The 14,138-nt window shown below is 45.0% G+C and overlaps 1 protein-coding gene across 1 annotated transcript in view; it reads left to right on the top strand.

Annotated features, from left to right (window-relative positions):
* The first annotated feature begins 797 nt into the window (after positions 1-797).
* Positions 798-14,138, top strand: part of ELP3 (elongator acetyltransferase complex subunit 3) — an 84,786-nt gene continuing 71,445 nt past the window's right edge. Inside the window, exons 1-7 of the mRNA XM_042832613.1 lie at positions 798-872; positions 1,610-1,706; positions 2,938-3,076; positions 4,304-4,374; positions 6,156-6,219; positions 7,855-7,923; positions 9,610-9,764. Of these exons, the coding sequence (XP_042688547.1) occupies positions 854-872; positions 1,610-1,706; positions 2,938-3,076; positions 4,304-4,374; positions 6,156-6,219; positions 7,855-7,923; positions 9,610-9,764 (614 nt within the window). The 5' untranslated portion in view covers positions 798-853. The remainder of the gene's footprint in view (positions 873-1,609; positions 1,707-2,937; positions 3,077-4,303; positions 4,375-6,155; positions 6,220-7,854; positions 7,924-9,609; positions 9,765-14,138) is intronic.

Below are 14,138 nucleotides of genomic sequence, written 5' to 3' on the forward strand. Positions count from 1 at the left end.
CAACAAAACTCAATAAAACAAGAAAATCCAGTGAAATATCAACAGAAATTGTAAAGTATTGTGAAAAACAGTAAAATACCCATACATACAGTTAAAATCAGTAAACAAGTTAAAACCCTGTATTAGTCAAATCCATGTAAAGGATCAATTAAGAATATTATAAAAATGACACAACTCAATAGAAGATCAAGAAAACCCAATAAAATATCAATAAAAATAACAGTAAAACATCAACAAAATCCTGAAAAATATCAATGCAAACAGAAAAATATTTAAAATATATAAATAATAAATAAAATTTTTATATTTAAAATATAAAAATGGTTATAAATAGTAAAACATGAAAACCCATACATAAAGCCAGTAAGAATCAACAAGTCCCCACAAAATATCTAGAGAACTCTGTGAAATAGCAATAATGCCCAGCGAAAGTCTACAAAACCCTGTAGAAAACCATCAAGAAAAACGCTTTAAGCCAAAAAAACCTCAACAAAATATCAAGACAGCCCTGTAAAATTTTAACAAAACACGGTGAAAGTCAATCAAATCCAATCAAATGCCACAAAATCCCAGCGAAGTACAAACAAAACAGCTACAAGCAAGGAACCCCAATTGGAAATTACTGAACGTCCAACGCTCACTTCTGGCTTGTGCCGCACCCCGCTGCCTGTGCTGCCACAGCGCCGCCTGGCGGCTGGCGGAGTTACCGCGTAGATCTCTAGGCACGCGCAGCTCACCTCTCCCTCTTCGATGGTTTTCCGTCGCTTTCCGGCAGCGCGACGCTTTTACGACAGGCGGCGTAGCTTTACGGTAGCGGTCCGTGTGTGAGCCGTGAGGGAGCGGAGGCGGCGGGATGGGGCAGAAGCGGAAAGGTACCGGGCGGGAGGGGCCGTGCAAGGCCTGGGCCCTGTGTGCGTGTGGTAGGGCAGCGCTCGAGGCCGGGCTGGATGGGGTTGGGAAGCTTTCAGGAGCTGATGGCGGCGCCTGGTGCCGAGCCGAACCCTTTGCGTTGCATGCGTCACCGTGTGGTGCGCACGCCTTGCCATGTCTGCTGCGTTATCACAGCCTTCTGCTGGTGGGCCTTGAGGCACAGAATCATCCTGCTTGGAAAAGGCCTCTGAGATCACACAGAGAGTGGTGAGGCACTGGAACAGGTTGCCCAAGGAGGCTGTGGATGCCCCATCCCTGCAGGCATTCAAGGCCAGGCTGGATGTGGCTCTGGGCAGCCTGGGCTGCTGGTTGGTGACCTGCACGCAGCAGGGGTTGGAACTGGATGAGCATTGTGCTCCTTTTCAACCCAGGCCATTCTATGATCACCAAGTCCAATGCCAGCCATACCATCATGCCCAGTGACACATCTTTCACTGCCACATCTGCTCCTCCAGGGACAGCAGTACCACCAGCTCTCCGTGCAGCCTCTGCCACTCCAGCACTGGTCTTGCCAAGCACTTTCTTCCTAGTATCCAACATGAATCTCCCCTGGTACAACTTGAGGCATTTCCTCTCATCCTATTGCTGTTACCTGAGAGAAGAGGTGACCCCGAAGGTCGAGTTTGTCCTGGAGCGTCAGTGGGTGTGCACATCATTGTTTATCTTGTTCTCATTTCAGATCTCAGCCATGCAGAGCTGATGATGATGACAATAGCTGACATCATAAAACAGTTAATTGAGGCTCACGAGCAAGGAAAGGATGTGAATTTGAACAAGTAAGTCACTCTGATGACACTGAAGAGCAGGTTCATAAGTGTTGAACATTTCCTGTACAGTCATTTATGTTCAGTATTGTTTTTTACAATGTTTTATTTTGATAGAATCATTTGAGTTGGAAGGGATACTTCAAGGCCATCTGGTCCCATACCCTGCACTGAACAGGGACACCCACAGCTCCATCAGTGCTCAGAGCCCATCCAGCCTCATCTTTAATGTCTCCGAGGACGGGGCACCACTGCCTCTCAGGGTGACCTGTGCCAGTGGCTCATCCCCTTAACTGTAAAAAACATTTTCCTTATATCCTGTCTAAATCATTCCTCTTTTAACTTGAAATCATTTCCCCTTGTCCTGTCACAGCAGATCCTGCTAAAGAGTTTGTCCCGTTCCTTTTCACAGCTCCCTTTAGGTAGAGAAAAGCTGCTCTCAGGTCTCCCCTCAGTCTTCTCTTCTCCAGGCTGCACAGCCCCAGCTCTCTCAGCCTGTCATTGTAACACGGGTGTTCCATCCCTGGGATCCTTTTTGTGGCCCTCCTCTGGATGTCCTCTAACAGGTCCACCCCTTTCTTTTCATAGGATAGTCTCACTTCTTTTGCCAGTATCTGATGATAAAGGTACTGAGATCTGGTGATTATTATCGTGACTTGAAATCATGTACTGCTTATTAATTGGTAGTGCCCAGAGTGCCTCACAGATTGTATTAAAATAGATTAGCTCAGTTGGACATTCTGAGATCATCTGGTCCACCTGCCTGATTGCACCATGGCTAGCCAAAACTTATAGCTTACTAATGAGGGCATTGTCCAGTGCTGCACTGTTGAAAAGCATTAAGAGAGATGTCCTCACCTTTTGGTGTTTCCACCTGTGTTCATCTTACCAATTCCAAAGCCAGTTCTACCAAGGAAGAGAGATTAATTTATAGGTGAAGTTTAAATCAAACCTTCTTAGCAGTGAAGTTGCTGTTTAAAGAAATCTTTCTTCTTTATGTATGTAGAATACTAAAATACGTAAAATACTCAATTGTTGTCCCAGTGTTCCTATGTCAACTTGCTTTGGAGTTTATTTTCTGTAACTTAAGTACCCAGCACAGCAGTTGCAAGGAATTACACTCAGCTTTGAAGGCAAACTGGCTGAGCCCACCTAAGTCTCCAACAAACAGAACAGTAATGCTGTGGAATGGAGGTACATAAGTCTGAATGGGGTCATTAATATGAGGCATTTTTGCTTTCAGGCTGAAAACCAAGACCTCAGCAAAATATGGACTCTCAGCACAGCCACGGTTGGTTGACATCATTGCTGCTGTCCCACCACAGCACCGCAAGGCTCTGGTGCCAAAGCTGAAGGCCAAGCCCATCAGGACAGCTAGTGGGGTAAGCACAGAGCCATTCTCCCTGTCTGTCCACCAGCATCCTTCTCTGGTCTCAGTTGTGGTAGGTTTAATTGTTTTCACATATATGGGTATTGGATGACCAGAAGCTTTAATGAACGTGTGCTGGCTGCAGTGCCAGCTTCCAGCTTGGCTTTTGGTGTTGTGCCCAAGGAGCTAATGCTTTCAAAGCGTTTGGGAGAGGAAAAAGAAGAGTGCAGATTTTTACTTCAGAGCAGTGTATCTGGCTTTTTACTTGCTGCAGAAACATTGTGGCTTAGTTGTTAGACCCTCTCAGTGCACAAAGGTGAAATGCTAGGATCAGCATTTCTTCAAAAGGTCTTTCAAATTGGAAGCAGTAATGGAGGTACAGCTGACATTCAGCTGCGTGCTTGTAAGTTTTCTGACTGTACATATAGCATAGCTAAGCTGAAGAGAAAAAGAACAGTGAAACCACCAGAAAGCAAAATCCCAGCAGTGTTCGGTTTTTATAAATCAAATATCTGAATTTTGTTAAGAATTGCTTCTTTTGGTTTCTTCTTATTTGTAGTTACAGAATATTTCATTGAGCTCTTACTCCAACCAGAGTTTCTGAAAACTGGAAATGTGGTATCTGAGATGGGTGCTCCAAATGAGAAGACACCAGAAACCTTAATTGTGTCTCTCTTATTCCCCTTGCTCCTGTAAAAAGGGAAGGTGGCTTCTTCTGTTACGCTTACATTTGATGGGTGAAAAGCTGTGTGAGATCAGCCTGCAAAAAAGGCTCATCTCAATGAGGTGGAAGGAGGAAGCTGTTTTTATTGTCCTTCTTTTGTCTTTTTCTTTCTTGCCATCTCCCCCCTTTTCATCTCGCAGGTGGTGCTATTGGCACACTCTCACCCTTGCACTGTGTTACTTGTGTGCTGGGTGGTCCTGCTCAATACCTGCATGTACACCAGGTTTCTTTTCAGTAGGGTTAATCACATTTCATAGGACACCCAGGCCTTCATAACACACTACCAGCTCGTTCTGAACTGTGAAAGTACTTACTAATAATAGGTTTCCTATTTCTTGATATGTTTGCAATCTTCTTTTTCTGAAGAGTTGATGTGCAGATATTTTAGGTGGCAGACTGAGCAGAGCACATCCTTAAATAGCATCTCCAGATGCACGTGTTTACATAGCCATCAGCATGCACTTCATTTTTGTTACTTCAGGAGCAATGGCTGTAATTTCTCTCTGCTCGTTACAGATTGCTGTCGTGGCTGTGATGTGCAAACCACACAGGTGTCCACACATTAACTTCACAGGCAACATATGTGTGTAAGTATGACTGATTGGGTGACCTAAGAGAGGACTGTTTCCCAGTGGTTTTGTATAAGTTGGTATGAATTGCAGCAGTAGAGACAGGCTTCCTTTCTGCACAAGTGCAGAGTTGCAGATTGCTGATAGCTGGATGTCACTCATTGCAAGTTAACCTGTTTACCATTTTTCCTTAAGCAGAAAACCTTTCCTTAGCCAAACTTAGTAAATACACCTTTGTGGAGATAAGAATCAGAAGAATATGTGAATGACCCAATATAAGTTATAGTGCTGGGAAGGTCTGTGGTGTGCTGTGCTTGTGAGTAGGGTGGGTGTGTGGCAAGACAGGAGAAAGCTCAACAAAAAAGGAACAGGGCATAATGTAAAAAGTTTGAGAACTGTTGAACTGAAAACCACCTGAGGAGGTGCAGGTGTTGTCTACCAAAAAACTTGCTCAGAGCTGGCATTGCTTGGCTCTGGAACAAAGTGAGAGCACAGATGGAAGACCTGTATCTGCCAACAGCTTGTGGTATTAAGGGAATAGTTTCAGAGCTTTATTTGAATTGAGGAACCCAAGCTCAATTTACCTTGAAATATGTTGCCTCTGTTTTTTGACCTACAAGTCTGTGCTCCTGAAGTCTCATCTGTTTTTTGTGGGTTTTTTTTCTTCCTGAGCAATCAATTCATCTGTTTAAAAACACTGCTTTTCTCTTCCACTTGTGACTTCTGAGACATCAGTGCATCTCACTACCAGCTGCCTAACAGAGCGAGCTGGCTTCATTCTTTCTTTTTTCACATGAGCAGCCGTGGTGTTTGAGATGTTGCAGGTAATGACGTACATGAAATCTCTTCACTCCAAGTGCCCAAATTTCGCCAGCAAATTAATTTGACCCTGGTAATTTGGTCATGAATTTTATAATGGTGACAGATGATTTGGGCTGAGTTTTCAGAGCAGGCAGTAAGGAAACGAATCCATTGTGCTGTGAGTTACACATTTCTGGTTTGATGGAGGTGGCGTTCTGACAGCTCCGTTCCCTGTCTGTTGGCTGTGTTCAGTGCATGCACTGTCAGCCTTCCTGCCTCAGGTTGTGTTTGACTGCATGATGACTGTAGATGGGCCATTAATAGCTCTCAAAAGAAAGCTGAGGATACTTCACAATAAATTCATTTGCCTTTTAATTACTGTCTGCCATCTACCAGTCCTCTCACTGCTAGCAGTCGTGCTGTGATTGCTGTGAGTCTTTCTTGCCCTGTCAAAGAGTTTCAGATAAGACAGCAGTTGTCATTTAATACCAATCATAGAATAGTTGGAGTTGAAGGGACCTTTAAAGGCCACCCCCTGCAGTGAGCAGGAGAACCCACAGCTCCATCAGTGCTCAGAGCCTTGTCCAACCTGATCCTTGGTGTCTGTAGGGACTGGGTACCACCACCCCTCTGGGCAAGTTGTTTCTGATCATAAAACTGCTCTTTTCAAAACTGAATTATCTGTAACTATTTGTCCAAAACTGTAGAGCAGCTCCCTGACATAAGTCCATGTTCCAGAACTGTGCTCACTGTACATTTTGCTTCTAGAAAGTTTTACCAGCTTGTTTTGTGTGGCCGTAGTCATTTGACAGGTCTGGGTTGGTTTTGACTCCTCATTCTCACTGTGTTCCCCTGCCTTTCTAAGGAGAGTTGGGATTGTCAGAGCAGTGCTTGCTGTGTGTACACCCTTCTGTATTATATATTGTACTTCAGACAGATAACAGTTGTTGTATCTGCATGAGTTTGATGCCTGTTTTTCTGTCTTTTAATATTTGCAGATACTGCCCAGGTGGCCCTGATTCTGATTTTGAATATTCAACGCAGTCTTACACTGGATATGAGGTATTACTTCTGTCTGCCACGGTGCTGTGCCTACTCTCTCTATAAGCTTGGGGCAGGCTGCTCATTATTTCTACAAATTCACTCGTGTTTCGAGAATAAGAAACAAAACCAGACTTTGTAAATGCAGAGGCCTAAAGCAGCTGATCTACAAGACTGGAACTTCTTCGTTATTGCAGCAGTTGTTGTTCTCTTTTTTTTTCTCCCTGGGCTCACTTCTGTTGATACTTTCTGTGTGGACTATGCTATAGAACAGCCTGTGATTCTGAGCAGGGCAAGTGCTGCTGCTGTACTGCAGCTGTGTGGGACCTGCTGGTGTGAGAACAGCTGTTGGCTTGAATTTCCAGCTGTGGCAGGTGATGAGTGAGTAAGAGCAGCTGAAGGTGACATTACTGACTCCCCCGGGGCACTGCTGCGTGCAGCTTGTAGAATCACAGCTCATATTCATTTCAACAAGAGTTATCAGTCTGTGTCAGATTTTTCCTAACTAAACAGTTCAGCAGAAACACAAATGTTTGCCTGTGACTCTGGAAGGGTACAGAGAAGGCAGAGCCATATCCCTTCTTGGAGCTGCCCACTGGAAGGATGAGAGACGACGAGCAGGTCTGGGAACATGGAAAGTTGTGACTTAACATAAGAATATTTTAACACGAGGGTCATCAAACACTGCAGTAGGGATCCAGGAGGTTTTGGCATCTCAGTCCTTAATGGTAGTCAGACATAAGCTGGACAGTGACCCGAGAGCATCCTGTGTTACTGGACCTGCCTTCAGCCCTGCCAAACCTACAGGACCCCAAGGTGAAGCTCTGGCAGAGAGCCACTTGTTGAAGGTAGTGCCTCTGGAATTCCATCTGTGCCCTTAGATTATCCTGATCTGAGAACGTGTCTCTGTGTCTGCAGTGATATCTCACAGGTACATTTAGTGAGCTAAACCAAAATAGCTCTCTCCTTTTGTCTGCTGAAAGTGTAACAGCAGAAGATGTCATTGTGACTAAGTTATTCTGACTACACAAAAGGCTCACAGCCATTACACAGATAGGAAGTTGTAAAATGAGATAAAATGCAGTCTGGGTTAATTTGGTAACTGGTGATGCAGCATCCTTTTAGTAAGATTTTTTTTTCCCAGTGGTTGTTCATTTCTCAGTGACTTGAAATTCATTTCTTAAACATTAGCACAAAGCAGAACAATCCTGCATACATGTAACTGCTTCACAATTCAAGCTGTTTTGGATATGTTTTAGTCATTTGTTTAGTACCATCAGCATGTGAGAGTTGTGCAGTTTAAATGAGTCCTTATTCTTTAGAGCTGTTAATGTAACTGGTATGAAATAACAAACCAATGCATGATGTGCAGGTTCTTTAGAACCTTATCTTTGAGGATTGCTAATAGGCTTCCATCAGCTGGTCATACAGAAGTGAAGGGGCTTCAAATGAAGGGCTGTATTTAGCTTAAGGAGTGTTTAACTGAGCTGTAGAGGAGTGTCTTTGGATAAGTGTTGGGTGAGTGAAGAGAAATTGAAATGAGCTGCAAAGCATCCATTCCTGTATTGAAAATTGTCTGTTCTTTTCTTTAACAGTCTTTAATTCCGTTAACTTCTGCTATTCTTTTTTTTTTAAATTATCTTTGTGTTTTTGTAGCCTACATCCATGAGGGCCATTCGGGCTCGGTATGACCCCTATCTCCAGACAAGACATAGAGTGGAACAGGTACATTTTTACAGTGAAAGGGAAGCATGTTGTGTTTGAGATGAAAATGATGATAATGCTTTGCATTGCCCCAAATGGTGCATGGGGTGGGTTGTGATGAGCAGCACTTCTTCCAACTGGAAGCCAATTGCTAGCAGTATACCCCAGCTGTCACTAGAGGCTGGGGAAGATTCAGATTAGATATCAGGAGGAAATCTGCCACGGAGAGAGCAGCGAGGCCCCAGCACTACTGCCCAGAGATGTGTGGGTGCCCCATCCTTGCAGGTGCCCAAGACCAGGCTGGCTGCAGCTCTGGGCTGCCCAGGGCAGGCTATTGGGACTGGATAGGCTAAAGGTCCCTTCTAACCCAAGCCATTCTGTGGTTCTGTGACTCTGTGATGGTGGGGGCAGTATATTGGATGTGAATGAGTCAGATGGTGGGGCAGAGCACACAGTCACCAAGCACGCAGACAACACAGAACTGAGGGCACCCAGCTGGGAAGTAGCATGGTAAAAAAGGTCCTGGTGGACACCAGGCTGAGAGTGAGCAGTGCTGTGCCCTTGTGCAGAGAAGGCCAGCAGCCTTCTGGGCTGCATTGGAAGTGCTGCCAGCAGGACAAGGGAGGGATCCAGCCTCTCACCTCAGCGCTGCTGAGGTCATGTTTGCAGGGCTGTGCCCAATTCTGGGCTCCCCAGGAGAAGGGCACGAGGCTCCCTCTGAGCAGGAAGTGCTCATGTGCTGTGTGGGTGGTGGAGCACTGGCACAGGGACCCAGAGAGGCTGTCCAATGTCTGTCCTTGGAGATCCTTGATGCCTGTCTGACCACAGTGCTAAACGAATTGCTGCTTTGAGCACAGAGGTTGGGCTGTGTGACCTTCACGGGTCTCTTTCGACTTCAACTTTTCCATTTTCTGTAAGTCTAAGTCAGCCTGGTGGAGCTGTAGGTGTCCCTGTGCATTGCAGGAGGGTTGGACCACGTGACCTCTGAAGGTCCCTTCCAACTCAAACAGTTCTATGGTTGATCCCCATGGAGGAATTACTTTCAGACCTCTTGGTTGTCTAACCGTTGTTGTTTCCACTAGATAACAAGTTTTGAACCTCTCCTAAGGTGTCATCTGTTTTGAACAGCCCTTGATTACTGATGGGAGAACTGATGGGGGAACAATATTGGAGAGTTTTTATCCCACTTACTAGTTCTTGATCATTATTTACCTGTAGAATATATTTCTGAAAGTGCCTCCCAAAATGATTTTTTTACTTTTGTCTTCACTGGAGAATTGAAAGACCTGATTTTCAGTCCTGTGATTTTCAGTCCTGCTCCTGATTTGCTCTTTACCTCCAAAGGTATTTTAAAGAATTTTCCTTATGAAAATGTGGACAGTGTAGTCTCCTTTTTCTCCCACAAGCTTTCAAGGCCAATTCTACGTGGGGTGAAGCAGAAGTGAGGAAATTTCCTATGGCCATATTTAAGTCAGCTTCAAATTGGAACACTTATAAGTACACTGGCAAGCTGCTGTGCTCAAATTACTCTGCTTTGTCAAGAAAGTCTGTTGCATGGCACAGAGTCTGTACAAGTGTGCAAGAAGAATTAACCCCTGGGTTTCTTGAAGGACTGAAAGAAGCCTTTACAAAAGTATTAATGGTTTATCATTGGTAGGGGATAGGACAGTTATTCAAACTGGTCGTTTTTCACTGGTTCTCTTGTAGCTGAAGCAGTTGGGTCACAGCGTGGATAAAGTGGAGTTCATTGTGATGGGTGGAACTTTCATGGCCTTGCCTGAAGACTACAGGGATTACTTCATCCGAAACCTTCACGACGCGCTGTCGGGTCACACCTCCAATAACGTAGCAGAGGCTGTCAAGTAAGGACTTTGGTTTTTGTTCACGTAATTATTGAAAAGTATTCTTGAGCTGCTGTAAGAGGATACAGAACACAAATATTTAGGTCTCATTTTTTGACAGGCAAGATGCATCCCAGTATATATTTAGGCACGGAATATTTATAGCTCGACTTCCAGCACTGCCGTGCGTCCTGCGCAGCACTGTGGTTTATCTGTTTTCTCAGGTAGCAAGTGCTAAGCTTTTTCTAATTTTCTGGCATTCCATCTGGACTTCAGCCTTTTTATGCCTCATCACCTTGATTTGGAGCTGTGACGAATCACATTGCCATGGGATTTATTGCCTTTCACTGGGAAGGGGAACTGATCCTGGCTTGGAGGGAGGCTGGACGTCAGCTCCCGTAAGGGATGACTCAGCCCAGAGAGCGTCACTGCTCCGGAGCTCTGCGCCCCTCACGCTCTCCAACGCAGTTACCCTTGCAGTGATTGAGTGACAGGGAGATGTTCTTCTCATTTTACAGTAGATGAAGTGAAAATCAGAGGCTGTTTCACAGACGCGTGCTTCGGTTCGTCAAATACACAACTTTCACTGCGTTTTGCAGGGCAGAACTGAGAATTGAAATGAGAAGGATGTGATGTTTTGGAGCTGTTAAAGCTAGGCGGTCGTCACTGCTGACAGTCTGAGTTTGTTCGCTGCCTTGTTGTCATAACTCAGTGCAGTGGTTTTTCCTTGATACCACTGTCAGCTTCTGAAGCAATCGGTTTTAAAACTGGTTAGGACTAGCCTTTGTCTGGCCTCATGTCTGCCTTCATCTTTCAAAGCTGTAATTTCATTTGGTTTTCCTCTGGAGGGCAGCAAACGCTTCTGCTCTTTTATTTTTTTCATCATCGCAGAATGGCCTGGGTTGCAAAGGCCCACAATGCTCATCCAGTTCCAACCCCCTGCTGTGTGCAGGTCACCAACCAGCAGCCCAGGCTGCCCAGAGCCACATCCAGCCTGGCCTTGAATGCCTGCAGGGATGGGGCATCCACAGCCTCCTTGGGCAACCTGTGCCAGTGCCTCACCACCCTCTGGGGGAAAAACTTCCTCTATTTTTTCTTCCATTTTTAGTATCATTATTTTCTCATTCAGTGACCAGATGAAAAATGCTGCGCTGCTCTTTGCAAGAGGAGCAATCAGGGCCATAAAATCACTAACAGGTTGGGAAACAAACTGCGTTCTCTCGCTCTGATTGTGAGCAGCTCATTACAGGAGAGGGGAGGAGTTTGCAGACTGGCTGTTCAGTTTGGTGCTGTGCCTTTGTGTACATCAGGATGTGGTTATTCAGTGCTTTCTGCTGCAGGTGCCTCGCTAATATTACTGGAGATGAAATTGCTTTTGGGGTAGTCTGTCCTTTGCTTTGCAGATGACTGACGAAACTAATTACGACACGGGCTGTGTCACCAAGTAATTTTAGGTGCATATGAAAACAAAGCGACTCTGAAGTCGTTGTGCTGCCTTGCAAGTACACAGAGTGAGCAACGTGAGAAAGCCTGCCCTAACAATGTGGGTTTTCTTACTTTCCAGCAGATAAATAAAGCTATATATATTTTTTTTAAACATAAAATTCATGTTAAATGCTCAGTAAATGGAAGCATGTGGGTGTTACTCAAGTTGCATTTCATAAGTATTCTAGAGGCACGAAAATCACGTTTGGGATGAATCAGACCTTTTTAAGCTTCTTACATACAGCTGTTGTACTGTGACACCTCAGTGCTGTTTTGTAATGGTCAGTGACACTTGGAATAAATAAATGCAACTTTACATGTTTCTCTTTGTATTTGAGGGTTCAGCCCTTCTCCTTGCAGCTTCCGTTAATAGAAGCCATATTGGTGATATTTTTTGCTGGTATACTTGCCTGTAACCTGGGATCTGGTTTCTCACCCTTTCTCCCATTTCTTTTTAATGGGAGTATGGCAACCTTGACATTTTTCCTCTTCTTCAAAATACTTATCTTCAGATTTTGTACAGTGATCTCCTGCATGGGATAAAGACCTTCAGCCAGGTTGGTTCTTCTAGAAGCATTTTTAATCCTGACCTTTGATCAAACCATCATCTACCTATAAAGGCTCCTGTGCCCCTAGCTGCAAACTGTTTTCCCTTCAATCCACTCATTTCTTGACTTTGTCCTAAACTCTTGGTCTGGTTCCACATCAAATGCTGTCTTTCCAGTGACCGTGGTAAGCTGACCTTTACTGAATTGTGCAGCATCAAAGTGCTCCTCCTCTTGACGTAATTTTGAGCTTTTTTTCATAGAATACTTTGTCTTCACCACCCTACTGCAGCGTGCAGTCCCAGGTAATCAGATAAAAGGGATGTGACCCCATGTGGTTTAGCACTGTGACTGCAGCCTGCCTGGAGGTATCTTCTGCTCCTCAAAGCCAGCACTGCGTGTCTGACTGAAGGAATAAGTCCTCAGATTGCATTGGCCCTTGGACTTCTGCAAACGATCTTAGCTGGCTCCTGGCTTGCAGATCTGGAGTCTTGCAGTCAGTCAGGCCACGTGGTAAGCCCCACAGCTGGAAAGCCAGCAATGCACATAGGGAGTGAGCTGTCACAGGGCGGTGAGGCTGCAGCCAGCTGCTGTGGGATAAATAAACCTCCAACTCTGAGTGCAGAAATCAGAACCTTCATGGATTGGCTCAGACCAGTAAGCAAGATTGCTGCTTTAAACTGTTTATGGGTAGACTGGGGCAACTAACTTGGGAGATGTAAAGAACTCCCTTCACCTCTGTGTTTATAAAGCAGTAGAAAGATCTTTTTTGTTCATAAATGGACCTGAAGTGAGCTTAGGTTTTTCTTTTCTTTTTTCTTTTTGTAATGGATGAGCACAGAAGTGATCTTATTTATATACAAGAACCGGTCAACCAAAAATGTAATTTCTGAAAGATAAACAGAGAATCTGTGAGGCTTTCAGAAAGAATCTGTTCCGAGAGGAGAAAGGAAACAAATTCCTTGAGCAAGCGTTGCTGATATTTCTGCAATACCTTCCCATTGAGGCAATGAGCACTTTCTAGACTATTCAGACAGAAGTCTTTACTCCAGGTGCTGTGGTGTGCTTCAGAAGCAAGCTGGCCACGGGATGAGGAGAGACTGTATCTGCCTTTGCTCTTTGGTGAGGACAATGAAAACATGAACCATGAAGGTGTAAAATCCACATGCAAATGGAAATAACTTCTCCCCAGCATTTTGCTCCTCTCACCTGACCTGTGAGTCATTAGAGGTGCTGGGCATATTTAACTGCAACTGTGACTCACCACTTAACCCTGGGGGCTGAGCACCTCTTCTCTGAGCCAGGATCTGACTTTTAATTAGTGACTGGGGCTGCAGGAGGACTCAGAAAGGTCCATCTGGGCTGCGCTCCCATGCAGTGCCTGGCACTGCAGCTTTAAGCCTGGCTTCTCTCAGTGTATCTAAAATGCACAGGAAGTATTTGTCAAATGCTGGTTTTAACAAGCGTCCTGTTTTTTCCTGATATTTCATCTCCTTGTAAGTCATGTTCCTAGAGGCAAGGTAAGAAGGAATAAAACTGCTGGAGCCTCTCTGCAACGTGAGCATCTTGTATACCTGGTATTTATGTAATGGTATTTGGATATACGACAGGCTTAAGAACTGTTTCCATAGCAGGTCCATTAACCAAGACTCATTTTCCACATGAATCAGCCACTGACACCCAGAACAGAGCACAGCTGGCTGTGTTGGGTTCTTTGTGGAACAGCTGCAGCTTCTGATGTTGGCCAACACTGTAAGTGCCTCTCTGCTTGGGTTCGTCATGCGTTGCTGTTGTCTCTTGGAAAAGACCCAGTGGGTCTTAGTGCTTCTATGATTTGTGTTTGCACCCTCAGCTGGGCTGGGGAGCAAGCAGCAGCGCTTCCCTTTGTCACAACTCTTTTCACTGTGTCCCTGGAGATCTCCTGTAGGCATCCTAACATTCACACTGATCTGGCAGGCTGGAAGCAGATGGATCCAGCTACTTGAGGGCCTTCTCTGAAAGAGGGGATGCAAACTTTAATTAACTGCTCTTTGAGGCTGTCTTACATCTCCAGTTTTAAGACCCGTTAGCCTGTCTGAGGGGAAAAAAACTTCAAACACTGGTGGTTGCAGCAGCACTTGTTTGCCCAGGGATGTGGTGGAGTCACCATCCCTGGAGGCGTTCGAGAACCACGGAGATGTGGCACTGAGGGATGTGGGCAGTGGGCATGGTGGGGTGGGCTGGGTGATCTTAGGGGTGTTTTCCAACTTCAGTGACTCGAGGTTCTGCGTTTGGTTTGATATGTGGTGCTCCTGATGCTTTCTAAAACCCATCTGGAAGCTTGAGAACCTATGAAAAATAGGTTTGGTTACGTTATTAGATAATG

The sequence above is a fragment of the Centrocercus urophasianus genome, unplaced genomic scaffold (assembly GCF_019232065.1).
Source record: "Centrocercus urophasianus isolate 14NV4802_14NV808 unplaced genomic scaffold, USGS_Curo_1.0 seq_39, whole genome shotgun sequence".
NCBI classification, from domain to species: domain Eukaryota; kingdom Metazoa; phylum Chordata; class Aves; order Galliformes; family Phasianidae; genus Centrocercus; species Centrocercus urophasianus.